The sequence below is a fragment of the Python bivittatus genome, unplaced genomic scaffold (genome assembly GCF_059951505.1).
Source record: "Python bivittatus isolate LINGU-HERP-01145 unplaced genomic scaffold, Pbiv_v1 ctg000480_np1212, whole genome shotgun sequence".
In the NCBI taxonomy this organism is placed as follows: domain Eukaryota; kingdom Metazoa; phylum Chordata; class Lepidosauria; order Squamata; family Pythonidae; genus Python; species Python bivittatus.
In genome coordinates this window covers 55,218,204-55,239,852 of record NW_028277075.1, presented here as the reverse complement: position 1 = coordinate 55,239,852, position 21,649 = coordinate 55,218,204, and the positions used below count along the sequence as shown (strand labels likewise).

The 21,649-nt window shown below is 37.2% G+C and overlaps 1 protein-coding gene across 1 annotated transcript; it reads right to left on the bottom strand.

Moving 5' to 3' along the window:
- Positions 1–288: 288 nt before the first annotated feature.
- TMEM41B (transmembrane protein 41B) lies at positions 289–20,018 on the bottom strand. Its single transcript, XM_007421128.3, has 7 exons — positions 19,803–20,018; positions 10,299–10,416; positions 8,387–8,515; positions 5,869–5,962; positions 4,261–4,365; positions 2,816–2,954; positions 289–1,310 (listed from the first exon to the last, which is right to left on the bottom strand). Exons 1-7 carry the CDS (start codon positions 19,912–19,914, stop codon positions 1,141–1,143), a joined length of 867 nt encoding a protein of 288 aa, XP_007421190.1. The 5' UTR covers positions 19,915–20,018; the 3' UTR covers positions 289–1,140.
- Positions 20,019–21,649: the final 1,631 nt, after the last annotated feature.

The window sequence follows — 21,649 nt, the reverse complement described above, 5'->3', positions numbered from 1 at the left end:
CTTTGGAAGTAAAACCCCTAAAGAGTACTTAAAATTCATAAGTCAATTTTCATTTCATTTTTAATAAGCTACTCTTCCATCAGAAAAAGGTTACATCATATTAGTAAGGATTATTTACAAAATATACAAATTCTACATGTTAATCTTTGCCCAGTGAATGAGTAACGCTTCTTCCATTGCACAGACTGAATTTGTTCATGCTTAGGCACTTCTCATTCATTTCATTTGGTGTATAAAACATGACTGAAGGAACCTGGGCTTTAAGGGGAACATGGAGCATCTTTGGCGTTTTAGATTCAAGCAATGCATTTAATTACTACTCAGCCAGATTGTATTTATAAGTTTTAAAAATACTGCATACTTATCTTTAATAAATATTTCCCCCCAAAATTATTGCAAAATAAAAAGTAATTCCTACATTTCAATATGCTCCTATAAAATGTATTCTGATAACTGCTGTTTTTTGACAAATAATGACAGTGTAATAAAATATTAGCCATTCAAATAACTGAAATGATCGCAAACAAGGTAAGAATATTAAAAGTAGCATTTTATGTGCCATGATAAATTAGCTCCCATTTCAAGAAAACAAACAATACCCCACATTTAAATCACTCAATCTTTTACAAAATGAGCAAAAAACAAGGACTCAGAAACTTCTGAAACACTGGTCAAGCCACCTGATCATGTTTTCAACAAAGAGTTTATGCATAAAGAAACTATGCAGTCTTTTTACTCCACTGGGTTATAGAATCCATTGTGCAATTTGCTATTCCTTAGGATTATTCAGTGACAGGGAAAAGATGGGAAAAACAAATTATTCACATTAAATGATCAAGAAAATATCAGATAAACAAAAACAAAAAATATCAGATAAGGCATAGATTCAGATTAAATATTACAAATTAAAATTGACTGCCTCAGAATTCTTCAAAAGGAATGGTTCACCTTAAAATTTTATTCCAGCTATAGTTATTTTGCCTCCCCCCCATAAATATAGTATAACTGAACAAAAGATCTAAAAACTTCTGTTTCTCTTCATTTTCCTCTTTCTAAATTACTTAACATCTATTAGAAAAGGGATCAGAAAAGTACTATGGATCCTGAGATGAAATGGAAAGGGAAGATCCAGGTTTATCCTTATTCAAACTTTTGTTTAAGTTTATTCTGGAAAACAGCTGGCAGAATGGACAGAATTGCTAGAATCATAAGAATAAAGACTGAGTTCCAGGAAACGGCTTCACCTGCTGTGGTAAGCTGATAAAGTGTTGTTCCAGCTTTAATTGCTACAAAAGATGGTGGTGCAACACCTGGAAACAAAAGATGAAAATATTTTGGTTAGAAATTATAAAAAGTTTCAACACAAAATCACACTTCTAATATTAGCAAGTAGCTATTATTTTATCTGATCCAAGAGTCACAACAGAAAATGTATATATTTGCTTTGCTTTTCTTGTTTCACATTTTTGAAATATTTTGTATATTTTTTAAGGCAGCTATGCTAAATTCCTGTGTATATCCTTCTTATAACAAGTGGATGCAAAATATGTTATGAAACCAATATCCAAAAAAGGTTACCTTACTTTTACAAGTTAAAGCAGGTACTTTATATTTCTCAAATTTGTATGCCACTTGACTCCCAATTACTCTTACTAGGTGCCATACATATCATATACATAAATAATGAATTAATGTAAGTAATAAGTAGAAACCCTGAATAAAAAAAATGGTATCACTTGGCTAAATTAACTAGCTTAAGGGAGCTACAACTTCCATATCCTGGGCAGTACAACAACGAAAGAAAGAAAGAAAGAAAGAAAGAAAGAAAGAAAGAAAGAAAGAAAGAAAGGAAGGAAGGAAGGAAGGAAGGAAGGAAGGAAGGAAGGAAGGAAGGAAGGAAGGAAGGGAAAGAGAAAGAAAGAAAGAAAGAAAGAAAGAAAGAAAGAAAGAAAGAAAGAAAGAAAGAAAGAAAGAAAGAAAGAAAGAAAATAGGTCTCTCAGATATCTACCTATCTTATTTCAAGAATTCAAAATAGGCTTTTGTAGAGGAAATAATGTCCCAGGAAGAATAAAGGGGAAGAGGGAGCTACAGTTCTTGAGAAAGTCTAATTCTAAGCTAGTTATATCTTTAAATGTCAGTGCAATATATTGAGTCATCAAGCTGATCACTGGCATTGCCATGATAGTAGCCTTTTCCAATGAAGATGTCCAGATTTTCTAAGTCATCCCTGTTGGCAATGTTGGCATAGATTAATAGAAACTTCAGTTCAAAATATCACTACATTGGGGACAAATGTACTATACGACTGATGTAACTGTATTTTGAGTAACCAGTACCATTATTAAGCACAGTTCTGCAGCTGGACAAGCAGCCTTTTCCCCAAAACATAAAAGCAGTACTGTAACTGAAAGGGGGATCATACTTGGATAGAATTAAGTCAGAATGGATGTGTATAATTTTATCTGGAGTGCCAATCCCCATTAGCCAAGCTGCCTTTCGTTTCTAACAGGTACTGAACATCAAAATCATGAGCAGATATAATGGTGATGGTGAAGTAGAATATTTTTCATTACCATCAGTGCCATAGAGTAGGCTCAAGAATAGGATTGTATCTGTAATTGATCTTCAACACTGCAGTTCATTTTTCTATACTTGTGTTTGTGTCTATAAACAATCCTCATAAAAAAAGATCAAAATATAAAACTTATCCAAAATTTCTATAATTCCCCAACAGATGGCACTATGCACTAATAAACCATGCAGAAAAGGAAACACATACACTTTAAAATGTTAAACATTAAACAGAATTCTTACCAAGAAAAGTACCGATGAAAAATACTTTTAATGGCACATTTATTACAGGAGAAGTTATATTGATAAACCAATTAGGAAGGAAAGGAGTGATTCTCAAAAATATTATGTAGTTAATGAGATGTTCTCTGTGTCGTTCAACCTGTGGGACATAAGAATTCCAAATTAAAAGAATCTTGCTTTGAAATTCAGCAGTTTCATCTTAATCGAGTAATAAATCCCATTACTGAAGCTCAGAAATGAGTATTAGCCTTTGTGTAGTTAAATCAGTACCAGCCACATAAAAGGGAGATATCAGTGAGCTCAGCAATATAAATTCTAGAGGAGAATAAAAAAACAACTCAATGAGAACAGAGCATGCTCAGTGGCCATGGGGAATGACACAGCTGGTGGACTGAGAGGTAGGGGGAAGAGATGCATGAAGAAAAGTATGTTGGAATGAAAATGGAAAAGTTAATACTGTGAAGAATAGCAACTCTCAAGATACAGACAGCTGCTGCTGTATTTCTTTATTAATGAAGGGAAAGAGCAGAAAGTAATGTAACCAGACCCTTTTTCTAAAGGGGGGAGGAAAGAAAAATTGGGGGAATGTATCCCATGTGATAAAAGACATTATGTCCCTAGGCTATATTGTATATCAGTATTCCTCTTCTAGCTCCTTAGAGATATTCCACAACCCTACTTCCAAGCTAGGACTGGCAGCCTGTCCAAATCATACCCTCTTTAGTGCCTTTGTATAGTCTGCCCACCAAACTGGTTGGGCTGCAAGTCCTGTAACCTCAAACTTGCCTCTGGAAGGGACCGTTTATTTTAATACTAAGTTGCTTTGTGAGTATTGATTTAAACAATTAAACATAATAGAAAGAATAATGCCATAAATACTTTGGTAGCAGAATGCAAGCTTTCACATTTACAGAATTCTTTATTAGCATATGAAATGTCTATAAAAGTCTGAAAACCACAATTTATTCCAACAAGTCTTGGTCTGTTAAAAGGCGTCATTCATTTAAGCAAATATTCTTTCAACTGTTTTGAGCATAGCACCTAAATATTGTAACTGCTCTTAAGTTATACCATCTGCTTGTTGACTAGAAAATAGGACTAGATTCAGAGATGAAGTATTGAAACTCTGTCCATATGATGGGGCTTTCCTGCCTTTTCCCACCATTATTCTGCTGTTCAGAACCAGGAAAGCAAAGGGGCCACAGAATGGTGCATGATAGGACATGGCAGGCACAAACAGTATTGGAAAGCTAGATAATTAGCACGACTGCCTCATGCCAAAAACACATGAGTGTTTCTGCTCACGTGAGACACATAACAGTGTCCTTAATACTACAACTACTTATAGGAATAAACTAGCCTCTGTGACCAGAAGTAGGGGAAAAATGATGAGATATCCTTTTATTAATTTATTCAGGACATATGTTCCACCAAAGTGACCTTACCTGTTTTGACCATTTCACTGCTTTCTCTGTTAAATATCTATATACAACTGGTCTTCCAACTAAATAGGACAGCATATAACAAAAAGAAGCTCCAAGTCCAGAGCACTGCAAATAAATGGAAAATCTGTATCTTATACAGAGATATTCAATTCAGTATAATTCACATGCAATAATGTTTTCTAACTAGCTAAATTAAATAAATTTCAGAATAACAGAATTATGTAAATTTAATAAAAATAAATAAATAAATAAATAAATAAATAAATAAATTTATCTGTAAATTTAAAATTACTTCTTCCTTGGATTGTACCAGTTTAAATTGTCCAAAGGGAATTTGAATGCTTTAAAATGCTTAAAATGTAAGACTGCTTGGAAAAAACAGTATCTAATGCACAAACAAAAAACAAAACAGATAGCAGCAGCACAATTTTGACAACAAAAGCCTGAGAAAGCAACATACTATATTCCTTGCACCTGAACATTTTTAAGGTGGGTACCAAGCAAGTAGGTCTAGAAAGAGTACCACAAGTAGCTATCACCATTATGAAGGCAACATTCCTAATAGGTATCTATCTTAACTCTAAATGTGATGACACAACCAGTGAACAAGTTTCAATGGGGCAGAAATTTTCATAGAATCTGGACTTCGTTGATCTGAACTGTGTCCAGAAATAAATGCATTAGTAGGCTAGGCAGATCTGAAAGTAAAATTACTTTCTAGTCTAGCTAAAAGAGCTGCAATTACAACTATATATTGATACACAGTTTTTAAAAATAGCTTTGCAAGAAACACATTACATTAATCTAATCTTTTTCTTACCAGAACATCACTAACCGCAGATTATATTTTTCTTGGAAAATCTTCTGTTCAGCTAAAGGTGCTTCATACCATAACAAATGTGTGGTGCTGAGAGATGTGAATTTCAGCTCAATCCAAAACAGCTTGATCTAAAATTCTTTGATGGAACTTGCTACACCACACTGATCTATGTTTCTATAACATTCAGGCTCAATTACGGCAATGCATTATACATAAAATTGTCAGCTGAACATTTGTTGTACATTTTCCAACAGCTGTTAGGAAAAGAGCATATATTTACCTATTTTGTGGCAGCTATACTCTTTGTCCATTTGTTAGAGAATACAAGTCTTTTTTAAACTTTAGGAGTCAAAGACAAGGCCTTTTATTTATTAGTTTATTCATGCCATAAACCCTAGCAGGTCTTATTATTCATGTCATATTTGTGGCAGCTTTGGATACTGATGTTGATCAGTCAGGCATTTTCACCAACGGCTCTATATTTTTGAAGCTTTCCTGAGGCTTCAAAAGGTATGAAAAATTATCCCTGATAGTTTTTAAGAGATGTAAGCGCACCTCTTCTATCCAGATGTTGGTTGTGTTCGATATTCTTTGCAACAGACACTTTTATGTTATTACTGAGTTGTGTTAATATTTTGAATTGTATTTCTGTTATTTTAAATAGATTTGAACTCCTAAGAATAGATTTGAAATTTTTGCAACATTCACATACTCTGCTTTTTTCACAATAGATTATCTTAAGCATTTTTTAAAAGAAAGAACATTCTACCCTTGCAATTAATACTTACCAAACAAACAAGAAATAGAGCTAATGGAAAGGGATAAAGAAATCCTGAAAGTATACTCAAAAATATTGATCCAGGAATAGCAAATGTTTGCAGACTAGATGGTGACTATAGTTAAGAATGAATTTTGATAAATTAATGAACAAAAGAGTCTTTCTGTAAGTCTTATAGTATAATCCTACAGATTACTGAAAAGTACAAAAGTTTGCAACTATAGAAGATTAAAATACAAGCAAAATTTGAAAAAAATCAAAAGTATTTCCTGAATAAGCAATAATAAATGTCCATTTAATATTCTGACATATGCTTATGCTGCTTAATGGACTTTCTCTATGTATTTCTTCATGCATTCTGTATTTTAGATATAACAAGCAGATTGAATCGCAGTCTAAAATTGTATGTGCACATTCTAGGCAGATTTGCAAACATGTGTATCATAAAGGTTCATCTGTCAAAAAACTGCATCTGCCTATTCATTCATAACATACTTGCTGACAAACTGTTCACTGTAAACAAAGTATTTAATATTTTAAACTGTTAAAAATACTGGTAACTCTTACCATTCACATAAAAAATTAGGTCTGAACTATGATCATCATTCATCAGTAAATGTCCACATCAATGAATCTCAATATTACCTCTTTATAGGCTATTTTGCTTCTGTGAAAAATTGAAGCAAAATTTTAAAGCTGTCTCATTGGTAATATAAATTGCTAGTAAATGGCATTATTTAATATCCTTGATTTTAATTGCTAAAATTGTTCATACAAGAATAATTCTAATATATTAGACCTTTAATAGATAATTGATTCAAAAGTTCTTTTCAGTCCAAGTGCTTTAACAACATAGCAATATCAAATTAGCAGATTCTATTCCCAGAGAAAGAACACACCAATGAAAATAAGGAATGCTTATTTTTAGCAGAGTATGTGTTAAAAAATTTCAAAAGTGACTTCACAGCATCCAAATATTCCTTTATGTAAATAAGTTTCCTGAATACCTCTGTTCTGCTAACTTTTGTGAAATTTTTACAACTTAAAACACAAGAATAACAAGGTCTCCTGTTAGCTTTCTTTTTCTTAAAGCTCCAAACATTTCAATTGATTTCATTTATTGATTCCTGTGTTGATTTCTACCCAGATATTTACAGAGTTAATTTTTTCATAAAAGAAGCAGATTTTAAATATATTAAATGAAGAAAGTCATGGTCTGATTTTGACCCGGATCCAAGCCCCTGCTCTGACGTCATGAGTACCATAACTCAGTATTCACATTTCACAAACAAAAATTAAAAATGATGGATAATATAAAAGAAGTGGATATATTTTTCTCAGCTTTTCATAGCACTAGGACCTGGGGTCACTCAATAACATATATAATTCAGAGCAAACAAAACTAAGTACATCTTTACACAATACATAAGCTATAGAATTTATAGCCATAACTTGTGCTGATGGAGACCCTTCAAAAGCAGATTAAACAAATTCATGCAGGGTAAGTCATTCATATGGTTAAGGTAAAATGTACTATGTTTCTGAATATCAGTTGATCTAATGAGGCACTCATGTTCTGCTAGGATACTTCCCATATACCTCAGTGAAGAAGATGCTATGTTACATAACCTTTCAGTCTGATTAAACAGGGTCTTTTTTATTTTTATGACAACTGGAAAGTGCAAAAAGAGAAAGGCAGAGGTCTACAGTACAGAAGGAAAAATTTGTGAAAATTGCCTCTCATTAATGGAAGTTTGGGGAATTTAAAGGAAAAATGGATATCTGTAAGGCTTAAGGCATTTATTTCATCCATTAAAGCCAATGTGGAGTCACTGGAGTTCACTGAGCTTGGTTGTTTGCTTGCAGACATTTAATTACCCGACTAGGTAACATCATCAGTGCGAGTGAGTGTGGGGTTTGCCGCTTATTTATAGCTTGCCCTGCCAGTTTTGGTGGGGGTGTGGTTTTCTCCTTGGTGGTTCCTTGATTAGAGTATTGTTTTTTGCCTGATGTTGATCCCTGCTTATCTGAGTGCTGCCTGCTGGAGGGGATGTGTTCTAGTCTTTTTGTTTCCTTCCTAGGTTTTTTATTGCCTTTTTTAATGTTATGCAAATATGGTTTATCTCTATGTGTCTACTGATGGCTGATTTGTTTGAATGCCAAGCTTCCAGGAATTCCAGTAATGAAATATTTGCAGGCTCAGAAAGCATCAAGAATTCCACAGTTCAACCCTGAGCTACATATATTTTCTTCTATCGAAACCTTGACGGCACCAAAAACTAGTCGAACATTACAGCCCTTGGAGATGTTTAAAGCTGCAGTCCCTGCCTATAAGAAAAATGCCCAAATCTGTCTCAAAGCATCTCCCATCCCACACTGGGAGAATGAAAGGATGGGAAATTTGCCTTTCATTCTTTTATCTTAGAGGTGAAACCCTGGTAGAAACCCTGGCATTAGAAGGATTAATAATACATAATAGATTCACATCATATTACACAGCAACTTGTATATTTTTTAAAGAAGGATACAAGACATAGGTAGCAAAATAGGCCACTAATACTTGAACATAGAAAGTATCCTTGTACTTAGAGAGTACTTTTCCTAAGGCTTTAGCATCATCCATGTCTCTAGGAATTTTTATACATTCTCTCTCCTCTCTGTAGGGGGAAAAACAGACAATTTTATTAATAGGTATAGTGAATTCTTGCCTCCAGTCAGCAAAAAAGTATACTACACATACACTATTATGATATTATAATACCTGAAGTCTAGGGTTTCATGAAAGCATTGATCCCATTGTACCAATTTTGCAGTCCTGCATTTCCCAATTCATATACCAACATTCATCGGTCCAGTGTCAAATTATTACTATTGCTAGTCTTCTTGTAGATTTACTGTCTACTTCAAAAATTATGAGATTTTATGCTGTGATAAAAAATTATTTTATTTTATTTGTATGGCTGCCCATCCTAAAATACAACTCTGGTGGCTCACAGCAGAAATAAAACTACAAGTAGTAAAATAATAAAAACAAATTAAAACCAAGAACTAAAAAATTCTGGTGCTTCAGTCATCTCCTAAGATGCCCCAATGGCTATCTACAGGCTCCCATCATTCTACCCCAGTGGCTGGATAAAGGGCCAGGTCTTGATGGCCTTCTAGAAGCTAAAGGGATGGGGACCTGCCAGTTTGCATGGGGGACAGTGTTCCACAAAGTAGGGGCAGCTATGAAGGCTTCCTAGGTCCCACTAGATGGCAACATTTTAGGGAAGGGACCTGGAGCATGCCTACCGTATTGGACCTGGTGGGATAGGCAGATAATCTCAAGGAGTCCCACAAATAACTTGGTCCCATGCGATGTAGGGCTTTAAAGGTAATAACCAGGACCTTAAACCCACTCTGTCTTGCCAGGGTTGAGCTGAAGACTGTTCCTCCCCATTCAGACCATCATAGCCTCCAGGCACTTGGTCAGCACCGCAACAGCATAACCTGCCCAGCCCAGGGTGGAGATGTATAACTGGGTATCATCAGCGTACCAATGATACCACACCCCATGCTGTCAAATGACCTCACCCAGTGGTTTCATGTAGATATTAAAGAGGAGAGGCAAGAGACCAAGCCCTGAGGCACCCCACGCTGCAGGAGTCTATGGTTTGACCTCTTCGTCCCTACGAACGCTGACTGGAACTGGCTACAGAGAAAGGAGAAGAACCACTGCAAGACAGTGCCTTCTACTCCCAACCCCCACAGCAAGTCTAGAAGGATACCATCGTTGATGGTACTTAAAAGCGCTGAGAGATCCAGGAGAGACAGGACAGTTGCATCACCCTGTCCCGGACTCTCCAAAGATCATCTGCAAGCACATCCAATGCCATCTCAGTACTGTATCCCAGCCCAGATAATTCACTTCATCCAGGACCCTCTGAAGCTGAGTGCCAACCACCTCTCAACAACCTTCTCTAAAAAGGGGAGGTTGGAGACTGGACAAAAGTTGTCTAACACAGTTGGGTCCAAGGATGGCCTCTTAAGAAGATTATCTTTGCGGCATTTGAACTTTCATCCAGTTTACTTACAAACTGGGCAACCTTTTTAATCTGAGTTAGCAAAGAACATACATACTGCAGTTAGCATGGACGCAAGTAATCAGTATCAACTCCTTCCAAATAATTGTATACTTAATGGTTTTAAAGTTAATTTGCATAATTTACCATTTGAAAAAAGTACTATCTGTAAATAACTTTACACTATTATGTTAATTTTCTAATGAGAAAATCAAATATAATATTTTGTAATTTGTTGGGGTTTTCTGATATTGACATTATTGTGCTTTCTAGGAGATACCTAGAACCTTTTAATACCTCATAAGACCCTACATAACTTCTCTAGGTGCATATAATTACAGACGTTAGAAACGGAATGAATTCTTCATGGTATACTTACTCACTAAGCTGGGGAAAGTTTTTATATACCATCAACATAACAGAAGCAGCTATTAAGAAGATGGACACTAAGATGAGGAGCGACATTCGTGCAGATCCACCTTCTTTATGTGCTTTTCCTGAAATGCAATGAAAGTATAGTTAATTCAAAAATTACATAAAGTTACTCAAGGATTTTAATCCAAATCACATTTGGAAATATACATGAAACCAATCTGAAGAGACAATTTTCAACATCACATTTCATTACATATAATTTAAGATATGTATATATTAAATTGAAATATTTGGTCATCTAAAACAATCTAATAATTTCTGATGTAAACGTTACAATAACTCTACAAGATCACAGACTAGCAATAATAATAATTTGATGCTGGACCAATTAATGTAGGTATTACAATATAATACTACAGGTAGTTCTTGAGTTACAACAGCAACTGGTACTGGTATTTCCGTTGCTAAGCGATGTGGTTGTAAAGTGAGATTTCACATGACTACATTGCTTAGTGACAGCATAAGCTCTCATTATCAGGCTCAAAAATTAAAATGTATTGATGATTAATTGAAATAATAAAGTTTTGTTGTTTAAGTGGTGGATGTCAAATTCCTTTAGGCCTGATTCTTCTATAAAACAAACTAGTTCTTTATTTTTTGCATGCAGCAGAGATATATGTCATACTCTGTATGACATGGAATTTTTCCAAATCAAGCTCCTTAAAACTATCTTAGGCATATCTAAGATTACACCTACTTCCTTTTGATGCAGAAACTGGCAAACACCAAATTAAAGCCAAAATAATTGTTAGGGCATTTAATTACAGGGTTAGACTTCTTTCACTGCCTGATTCTCAACTTGATAAGTTGTGCCTTTTGGAGCAAATGAAATTTCACACTTTATATTGTACATGTTGATTTACATTCTTAATCAATCACATGCATTCCTTTGGCTTTTCAGCTGAATTCTTTCTGAATTCAAATAATGCAAATGATAATCACCTCTTGGGACATTTTTGCTCAAGGGAATCTTTCTAAAGTTTTACAAAAAATTGCATCATGGTATGCACTCAATAAAACTAAAATTGAATGTATTATTTTAGGTATGTAAAAGTGCTTTCCCTTACAGAGGCACTTATAGTTTCAATAAATATATTCAGCTATGAGGGAGGGCCAATTCCCTGAAATACCATATGTGTTTCTGCCCATACTGCAATAAAACCATAGAATTATTTTCATATTATTTATTGTACTGCACTATTTCCACTTCTGTCCATGGAAAAATTTTAAAGCCTCTCTTGAAAGGAAAATTATCTTGCCTTGATTCACATAAAACGGAATATTTGATTAATTTAAACAAGAAGACTTTATTAAGGAGGCTGGCAAGTTTTGCTTAAGAGGCTGCTAGACAATGATTTTATTAAAAGTTCTTTTATTTATTTTTGTAATCACTGTCCCAATAACGCTCTATAAGTTTTACTTGATTTCTATATATTTTAATGTATTTTAGAAGTCCAGTTTGGTGTAGTGGTTAAGGCACCAGGCTAGAAATTAGGAGACTGTGAGTCCTGCCTTAGGCACAAAGCCAGGTGGGTGACCTTGGACTAGTCATTCTCTCTCAGCCCTAGGAAGAAGGCAATGGCAAACCACTTCCAAAAATCTTGCCAAGAAAACTGCAGAGACTAGTCTAGGCAGTCACCAGGAGGCAACACTGATTCAAAGACATGCACAGAAAAAAGCATTTTAATTAAAGTTGGTTATCATTTTACTTACTTCTGCATTTTTGTTAATTCCTGTATTGTTGACTTGCAGTTGAATCAAATATAGATTGAACTGAATTGAATTACAGAAGTTAGTGGCTGAGTTTACAGAAGACCAAATCCAAATGTGTCTTAGCATGTTGTGTGAAGCCAGCCAGTACAGGCTGTAATTCATGGTTTACTGTTTAGCATAATGTGTAAACTTGGCCAACTGTGTTTATTAATGCTTTAAAAACCTTTATTATTAAGAAAACCAAGGATTAGCATCTTGTGTTCCCACATCCTTTATCTATAAAGATTATATTTAACAACCATATATGACAGCAACCACATAAAAGAAGCACTTTACTTACTATTCAAATACCATGTAAAAAAGGAATATTAATATTAAAACATAAAACTTGGTTTTAAAACTGCTGTGCAAATTCAGTGTTTTAAATGTCTTCGATCTGAGTCATTTTTAAAAAGTTAGGAAAATGTTAAATGCTTTATTACATTTCCTCCTTGCCCAAATATCTGTAATACTGATAACATATTTACTTTATAGCACAAGTTTAAAAATGCCAAGTACAACAGAACTTAATACACTATTCCAGGTTTTGGTGTGTTAATGATTTATAAAGTTTTTTAACTTAACCCCAATTATCCTTATATAATGAACATAGGTTGCATAACAGTCTTCCTCAGCCTCAGGCTCCTCTTATTACTTTTGGCTTCCAGGATGAAACAGTTGTTCCTGGACAATTTGCTGGAGTTCCTTCTAGTGAAGTCTTTCTTTGAATTCTGTGTTTCCTCCTTAAAGCTTAATACTACTTTACAGCTCTCATCACCTACTATCTTTGGTCCACTTTAGAAGGTTCTCTGGCCAGCTCTCAGGTCTTTAAAATATCAGTGATAATTCTCCTCCAAGAGAATTTATCCATTCAGTTTTTAAAATTTTGAAGTTTTACTACAGGGTAACCAAACCAGGTTTTTGGCCTATAATGTAATTTCATTGAGGTTACTTGCAAACTATAACCATTATAAAACATATGTATTATGTATTTATATTTTTTATGTTTTTAATGTTTGTTGTGAATCGCCCAGAGTTCCCCCATTGGGGGGAGATGGGCGGCTGAAAAATTTAATAAATAAATAAATAAATAAATAAATACATACATACATACATACATACATGCATGCATGCATGCATGCATGCATGCATGCATAAATAAATAAATAAATAAATAAAGCAAGCAAGCAAGCAAGCAAATAAAATATATCATTTCTTCACACATGCATACATATGTACTCAACACTCTATTCCATGTCAGGTAAGAAATTTTATGCAATGGACAGAAAAGAAAGAAGTAATTAGCAAACGAAATTAAAGGTAGGAGATAAGAAAAAAAGAAATGTAACTAGATCTATGTAGTACCATAGACTGCAAGCCACTTCATTTAACAACTGGAGTGGTATATAAACTTGTAGAATAAATTGTTTACACTATTATTATTATTATTTATTAAATTTATATCCTGCCCAACTCCCAGTGACTCTGGGCAGTTTACAAATGATTTAAAACATGAAAACAAAAATAAAAACAAAAAAGAGTAAAGATGGCAGAATAACAAACTGGGTGGAAACAAAAGAAAATCGCCTAAGTTAAAAGGGGGCTTCAGTCATCCCTTCCAGAGACCTGGGTAAAGATCAATCACTATATCTCTTCATATTTTTATTTGCAAACCATCATCGCTTCTACTATATCCATACATCTCTCTTTTTCAGGATCTCTATCCTCCATCCAACTATGACTTTCTTAATCTTCTCCTTTATCTTGATCTATTCACTTTTCTTAAATCTGTTTTGTAATTTGGTCCTCATTTATTCTCCCCATATGACCAAACCATCTCAATGCACTTCTTCCATACCAGTCACTCATTTTTGTATTCAGTCCCCAATTACTCATCACCCATTCATTCTTGACCCTACAGCAATGCTTAAAAGTTTGTGAAAGCTTTTGAATTTTCAGTATTTCTGCATAAATATGACCTAAAACATGATCTATTCTCCACACAAGTCCTAAACTAGATAAAGACAATCTAATTAAACAAATGAGTCAAAAATTATAGTCAATAATTTATTTATTGAGGAAAATGATCCAAAGCTACATATTTGTGTAGGGCAAAAGTATGTGAACCTCTAGGATTATCAGTTCATTTGAAGGGGAAATTAGAGTCAGGTGCTTCAATCAGTGGGATGATAATCGTGTGAGTATGGGAGGGCCTGCCTTATTTAAAGAACAGGATTCTGGGTATTCACTATCAAAGCCTGATCTTCACAACACGGGTATGTGGAAGTGTATTATGGTTCAAACAAAGAAGCTTTCTGAGGATCTCCAAAAAACAGTGGTTGATGATCACCAGGCTGGAAAAGTTTACAAAACTATTTCCAAAGAGCTATTTCCCACCAGACCACTGTCAGGCAGATCATGGACAAATGGAGGCAATTCAGTACCACTGTTACCCTCCTCAGGAGTGGTTGAGCAACCAAGAGCATACCAAGAGCAAGGTATGTAATACTCTGGGAGGTCTCAAAGAACCTCAGGGTAATGTCTAAGGAACTAAAGACCACTCCTGCATTGGTGAATGTCAATGTTCATGAGACCACCATCAGGAGAACACTGAACAACAATGGTGTGCATGGCAGGGTTGCAAAGAGAAAGCCATTCCTCTCCAAAAAGAACATTGCTGCACATCTACGGTTTGTGAAAGGTCACATGGATCATCCAGAAGGCTATTGGAAGAATGTTCTGGAAAGGATGACACCAAAATAGAACTTTCTGGCTTGAAAGAAAAGCATTATGTTTGGTGAAAGGCAAACACTGTATTCCAGCATAAGAACCTTATCCCATTTATGAAACATGGTGGTAACAGAATCATGGTTTGGGCCTGCTTTGCTGCCTCTGGACTAGGACAGCTTGCCATCATTGATGGAACTATGAGTACTTAATTGTACCAGCAAATTCTACAGGAAAATGTCAGCATATCTGTCCATGAACTGAAGCTCAAGAGAAAGTGGGTCATGCAACAAGACAATCCAAAACACGCATGTTGTTGACCAAAGATTGGTTACAGCAGAAGAAAGTTAATGTTTTGGAATGGCCAAGTCAAAGAGCTGGCCTTAATCCTATAGAAATGTTGTGGAAGGATCTGAAGCAGGTAGTTCATGTGACGAAGTCTACTAACATCCCTGAGCTGAAGCTGTTCTGTACGGAAGAATGGGCTAAAATTCCTCCAAGCCAATGTGCAGGACTGATCAACAGTTATTGGAAACATTTAATTGCAGTTATTTCTCCCCAAGGGGGGCACACCAGTTACTGAAAGCAGAGGTTCACATACCACACACCATAGCTTTGGGTCATTTGCCTCAATAAGTAAATGAACAAGTATGTTTTTGTCTCATTGTTTAATTGTGTTCTCTTCATCTAGTTTTAGGACTTGTATGGAGAACAGATCATGTTTTAGGTCATATTTATGCAGAAACATTGAAAATTCAAAATGGTTCACAAACCTTTAAGCACTGCTATATGTCTTTTTGTTTGATCATGCACGCTTCTTAAATACAGGTAGTCCCCAGGTTAAGAACGCCCGGTTTATGGACAACTCATAGTTAAGAATGGAGCCTATTGTAATAAAATTTGAGTTAAATACACAATGATTCGAGTTAAATACACAATGGTTCTAGTTAATTACACAATACTACTTATAAAGAATTATACAATACTGTTCCAGCTTACGTACAAATTCGACTTAAGGAGAGACCTTGGGAACAGAACTCATTCTTAAACTGGGGACTACCTGTAATCCATTCTCACTGCATTCACCTTGTTGTTAAATTTTTCTGACATATCCATTGTGGGCAGAATCATGCTCTTATTTAAAGCCTAGATTAGATGAGGTTTTTTTTTTGTCTGCGCTCAGTCATGGCTGACCCTGCAGTGACTGCTTTTTGGACAAGTCCTTTGCAGTTTTCAAGGCAACTGTTTTTTCGGAAGTGGTTTGCCAGAGCCTCCTTCCTAGGGCAGAGCCCAGCTGGCGAGCGCAGGAGGCGGGGTTTCCGTTGCTTAGCGCCCTTTTCGGGCGCACGCGGTTTTTTCGCGCTTACCGGCAACTACTCCCCACTCCTTTTTTGCAAGGCACCGCGCCAGCATTTTTCCTCCCACCGGAGTGAGAGTCCCCATTTATCTACTCACGTAAGTTTTCGAACTGTTGGGTTGACAGGAACTGGGGGGAGGAAACAGGAGCTCACCCTGTTTAACGCGAAGGCTGGACTCGAACCGCCGAAGCGTCAGCCATTTCTGGCCAGCAACTTTCGGCGTCATTAAGCCGCTGCGCCACCGCGTCCCCCATTTAGATGAGGTTACTAGCTCTAATTACAACTAAGGCATATGCATGGATGTAATTTATATATAATTTATATATATTATATATATAATTTATAAGGATAAAACTGATTAGCTTGAGCACATTTTGTCAGTATGCCACAATCACAGGCAAAGCCCCAGTTTTACCCCAAGCAAACTCATGACACCCTTTGAAAACCAGGGTCTCTAATCTATAGCCTACTTTGCAAGCTAAATACTGTTGTCTGTATATCCCCAACTAAGAGGATATATATGCATATATATACATGTGCAGTGTACTGGTACACACTAAGGATATATAAGCACATATAAGACCTTCCAGAAGAGCCTGAAGACACAGCTTTGTCATCTGGCCTGGAGATCTGGTGATGCTGGTGGAGAGCCTGCTAAATGGTTAGGTTTTTAGGAAAATAAGAGTTAGTTTGTTGTAAGCCGCCCAGAGTCCCCCATTGTGGGGAGATGGGCAGGGACAAGTCTATTAAATAAATAAATAAATAAATAAATAAACAAACAAATAAATAAATAAATAAAATCAATGGTGCTCTTTCGCTGATTATGTTTTTAATAGTTTTATTGTTTTTAATGCTTTTTCCGATTATTTTTGGTTGATCTAATATCATTCTCTGTATTTTTAACTTTGTAAGCCGCCCAGAGTCACAGAAGTGAGATGAGCGGCTATATAAACGTAATAAATAAATAAATGCAAGTAGATATATTATCCATATGCTTCAACATCTAGACAGGATGAATTATGTATATATTAATGCAGGTAATTGTCCTTGACTTACAATTTGTTCAACAACCATTTGAAGTTACAATGGTACTCAGTGAATGTGGTTACGACCGGTCCTCAGAGTTCCAGCCGTCCTAGCATCCCCATGGTCACAATCTGGCTGCTTGGCAACCTGTTTGCCCTTACGACCAGTTGCCAAGCGCTCTGCGATCACATGATCACCATTTTGCAACCTTCCATGCTAGCTTCCCCAGAAAGTCAAAGGGGAAGCTGGCAGGGAAGATCGCAAGTTGCTGGGGTAAGTCTCCCCCACCTGCGCACCCTCCCACAGCCCCTCTGCATTTGTGCCACACCAGCCACTCACGCACCCCTACACACCTTCCCTGACCCACGCAGCACCTCGTGCACCCAACCCATGCAGTGCCTTTCACGCACCCTCCTTGACCCACACAGTGCCTTTCGCATCCCCTCCCTGACACACATGGCACCTCTTGCACCCCCCTGTGCACCCTCTCTGACCATCCCCCACACATCCACCCACCCTTTTGCTCCCTCCTCTACCCAGCAGTAGCCATTTTGGTTGTGGGAAGCTGGCAGGAAGGTGCCTCACCTAACGACCATGGGATTCAGTTACCAACACCAACTGGGACTGCAGGGATTGCCATCATTAAATGATGGAGTTGTGCTTTACGACCACATTGCTTAGTAACCTAAATTCCAGCCCCAACTGCCGTCGTAAATCAAGTACTACCTGTAAAACACTCCTATAAATGAGGAAACTGTGTTGCTACTTCTACCTTTATTTACAAATTTATAAAAATAGATGCTTTCTCGCCAGCATACCTAAGAAGAAAAGCAGAATAAATATTTTAGCAAAGTTTACACATTTTTTAAATTATTAACTATAAAGACATGCTAAGTTACAGGACCACTGGGTTAGGGTGAAAAAAATTACTAAAGATACTTATTTAATACACTGAGATAAAAATTTATTAGTTTTTGAAGACATAATGCAGTTTATGATTTAGCATATGATGTGAACCCAACTAATTAGATTAGAACTTTAGGGCAACAATCTGGAAGAGGGCAAATACTTTTTCATAAAACTGTATTTAATGTATCTACTCCCCACATCTTTACTACTGAGGCTAGACAAACTGTCACTGGTTGCCAGCTGTAGATATGCTGCCAGAGGTAAAGAACCAAAGGTATCTCCTCTGAGAAGCTGACCAAGTCAGGTACAGTATTTTACAGGGTACATGGCACGTTGCCTGGCCCAAGTAGTTCTATACCTAAACACTATGCTACTACTTCCTACATTATTCCCAGCAGGCAACTTCAGCTGAGGCAATCATCCACTGTATTTATTTTAATGGGGGGATGGCCTTGACAGGCATCATATGTGGACATCTTTTTCTAATGCAAGTATAATTAGTATGCCAAATTTATGCACAGCAAGACTTCATACTTTAAAAATATGGTGTTTCTGAAAGTTTAAATTGCTGTTGATGGTATCAGAGACAACAGTAAGGCTGATACAATATGTTCAGCCATAGTTAAATAAGACAAAATGTCTGGATTCACAGAACGCACTAAGCAAAATAACCTATATTATGATTTAACACAGTATGGGAACTCAAGCCTGAGCACTTCTGATATGGTATGATTATCATTACTGGAGAACAAGTTACAGTGAGAACCTCACTGAAACTGCCAATTCACATGTGCAAGTGGGACTACATTATGACATGTAACGTTTCACTTTCACTGTAACATATAGCTGATAGAAGTGAAGAATGCTCTCTTTTGCTCCCAAACTATAATGCTTAGTCAATACGCATTTCTAGACTCTAAACAACTGTAGGAAACTTTCATCCATCTAACACACTTTGTATTTGCACAACTCACCATGCTAAAATATGATTGGCTAGTTTACAGTTCAGCATCCAGCACAGGCAGTTTATTATCAAGTATGTTGTCTACACTCAGGCAATTAAGTTCATTCAGTAAAACAAAATTAGCATGTTGCAGTTCAATAAACTACAGTTTAACAAGTTCCACAAACAAAGCCATGATCATACTTACAAAGTTAGTGTAGATTATTCATTCCATTAGATTTAGTCAACTGTTACTGCAATTACTGGAGCTAATTGCCCAACATCACCGTCAGAGTGATTTATGATGAAGGAACCTAGATAAAAGCATGGAAAACCTGCCTCACGCCATATCATGTGTGCTTGAATCCATGCTTGTGTAATCTGGCAAGGATAGGTACGATTCCAGACAGGCCTCAGCGCCAGAACACGTTTTGAACTGCCGTGGTCAACTTGAAACGTGTGAAATGTAGGCACAGAGTACGTCCTTGTCAGCGTGATGTAGCGCGCCCCCCAAAATAAAACAAGGCAGAGCAAACCTAAAGCCTCGCCGTTCTCGTTGAAACCCTGTGAATTGCGTCCCGTACGTCACCTTTTCTCTCCTCTTGTCCTCACCTTACGGTGCGAGTCCGTCACAACCGGATAACACAGCCCAGCACGTCCAACAAAGCCTACTTCGTTCCAGAAACACTCGCATCCCTCCCTTCCTTGTATTTCTTCCGCGTCTGCTTCTCACCTGCAATCAACTGCTGATGCTGTTCCAAGGCAGCCTCTGCCTCCTGTAGCCTCTTTGCCTCCGTCTCCATCGGCCGTCCCAGGGCTCGCTGCGTTGCGCCCCGCTGAGCCATAGTCCCCCTCAGCGACAGAGCCGACCAAGTAGCCGGCCGGCAACAAACAGGCCCGGATCTACCTTCCTCCGCGCCAAGAACCGCGAGAGGAGGCGGGGCCGGTGACAGCACCTCCCTCCACGCCACCACCTCGCCTGATGTAGTTGGCGCAGGCGCAGAGTTGACATTCGCCGTGGATCGGAGTCTGCTCCCCTCCTCCCAATTGTTTTGTTCCTCGGTTTGGGGTTGAGGGAGGCGCGTGGTGTTTCGCAAGCGGACTTCCCTTTGACTTCCTTTTGCAAAACGCCTAACCGAAGAAACTGTGAGTTGACCAAAGTACCTGCGATAATGCAAGAGTATGCAGACGTGCATGCAATGTGCCCTGAATCTAGGAATGTTAACCTAGTCACACATCCCCAACGTTGTAAATAAACTAAAAGAAATGCCGTGGTCTCTCCCACCTAATGTAATACAAAATAAACAATACCTCCCCGAAGTGGAATTATGTAATCCATTCTAAACATGTATACTCACAAATTCTGTTCAGTGCAGAGATTAAAAGGTGAGGTAGAAAATAAGGTAGGGTTAATGTTGGATTAGAAATTAGTTGAGGGATACAGAAAATACGTTTCAAGGATGATGCCTGTGCAGCACCATCCTACAGCTGACATTGGATGGCTGCCGATCCAGTGCAGCTTCCCTCATTCAAAGTAAGGCAGGATTCAATGCTTGGTCAGCAACCCAGCTTTTAACTCATTTACAAAACACTGCACTAAGCAGGAACAGAAGTATTCCCACTGAATCCGAGTACTGTAGTTCATTGACCACAATGTATCAGTGCCTGATAAGCTGCAAGTGGTGGCAGTGTACATAGGAGATCAGGTCAGCATTGCTGTGAGGGTGCCCCTCCCCTCCCCTCCCCACAAAAGACCCAGCAGAAAGTGTAGTAGCAAAGCCGGGCCACAGTTTCAACCAAGGGCCCAGAGGTCGACTGGTGGATGCCAGACTTGTAATAACATCAGCCCTGTCTCTGACATACACAACTGAGAGCTAGAACCATTGCCATGAACATGAGGGTAGCTAACACATACATCCTGTGTAGCCCCATAACTCTGCTTAGCGTCACTGGTGGTAATACAGTACACGTGGGGATAGTGGCAGAGGTAATGAACCCTGACTAGCATTAAACATCATGGCAGGTGTTTGTGCTATCTATCTATCTATCTATCTATCTATCTATCTATCTATCTATCTATCTATCTATCTATCTATCTTCTCTACACCATGCAAATATTACAAACTGCAACCAGGCCTCCACATGTTCATCTTTTATTGAAATGAAACAGTTAACTTCCTCTTGAAGGATATTTTTTTTAATCATATGAAAATTATGGTTGCCCTTTTCTGCAGTCCTACATTATCTGTTCTGGGATGTGGTGACCAACCACAACTGACAGAGTATTTGTATAAAAGCATAATGATATTGGTGAGTTATTTTTCTTTCCTTTCCCTTCACCTAATACAGCTACTGTACAACCTTTTCTCCAACAAATACAAAGCACTGAGAACAAACAGGGCTATTTAATACAACTATTGATTGGCTACAGGCATCTCAAGCAGCAGTCATAATATTTCCTCATGCTGAGGACGATTAAAGAATCCAGTTTAAAACAACCCAGGCAATAATAGTAATTATATAGCATGACTTTCATTTCAGATCCAGTTTATTTATTTATATGGCTGCCCATCTCTGGGC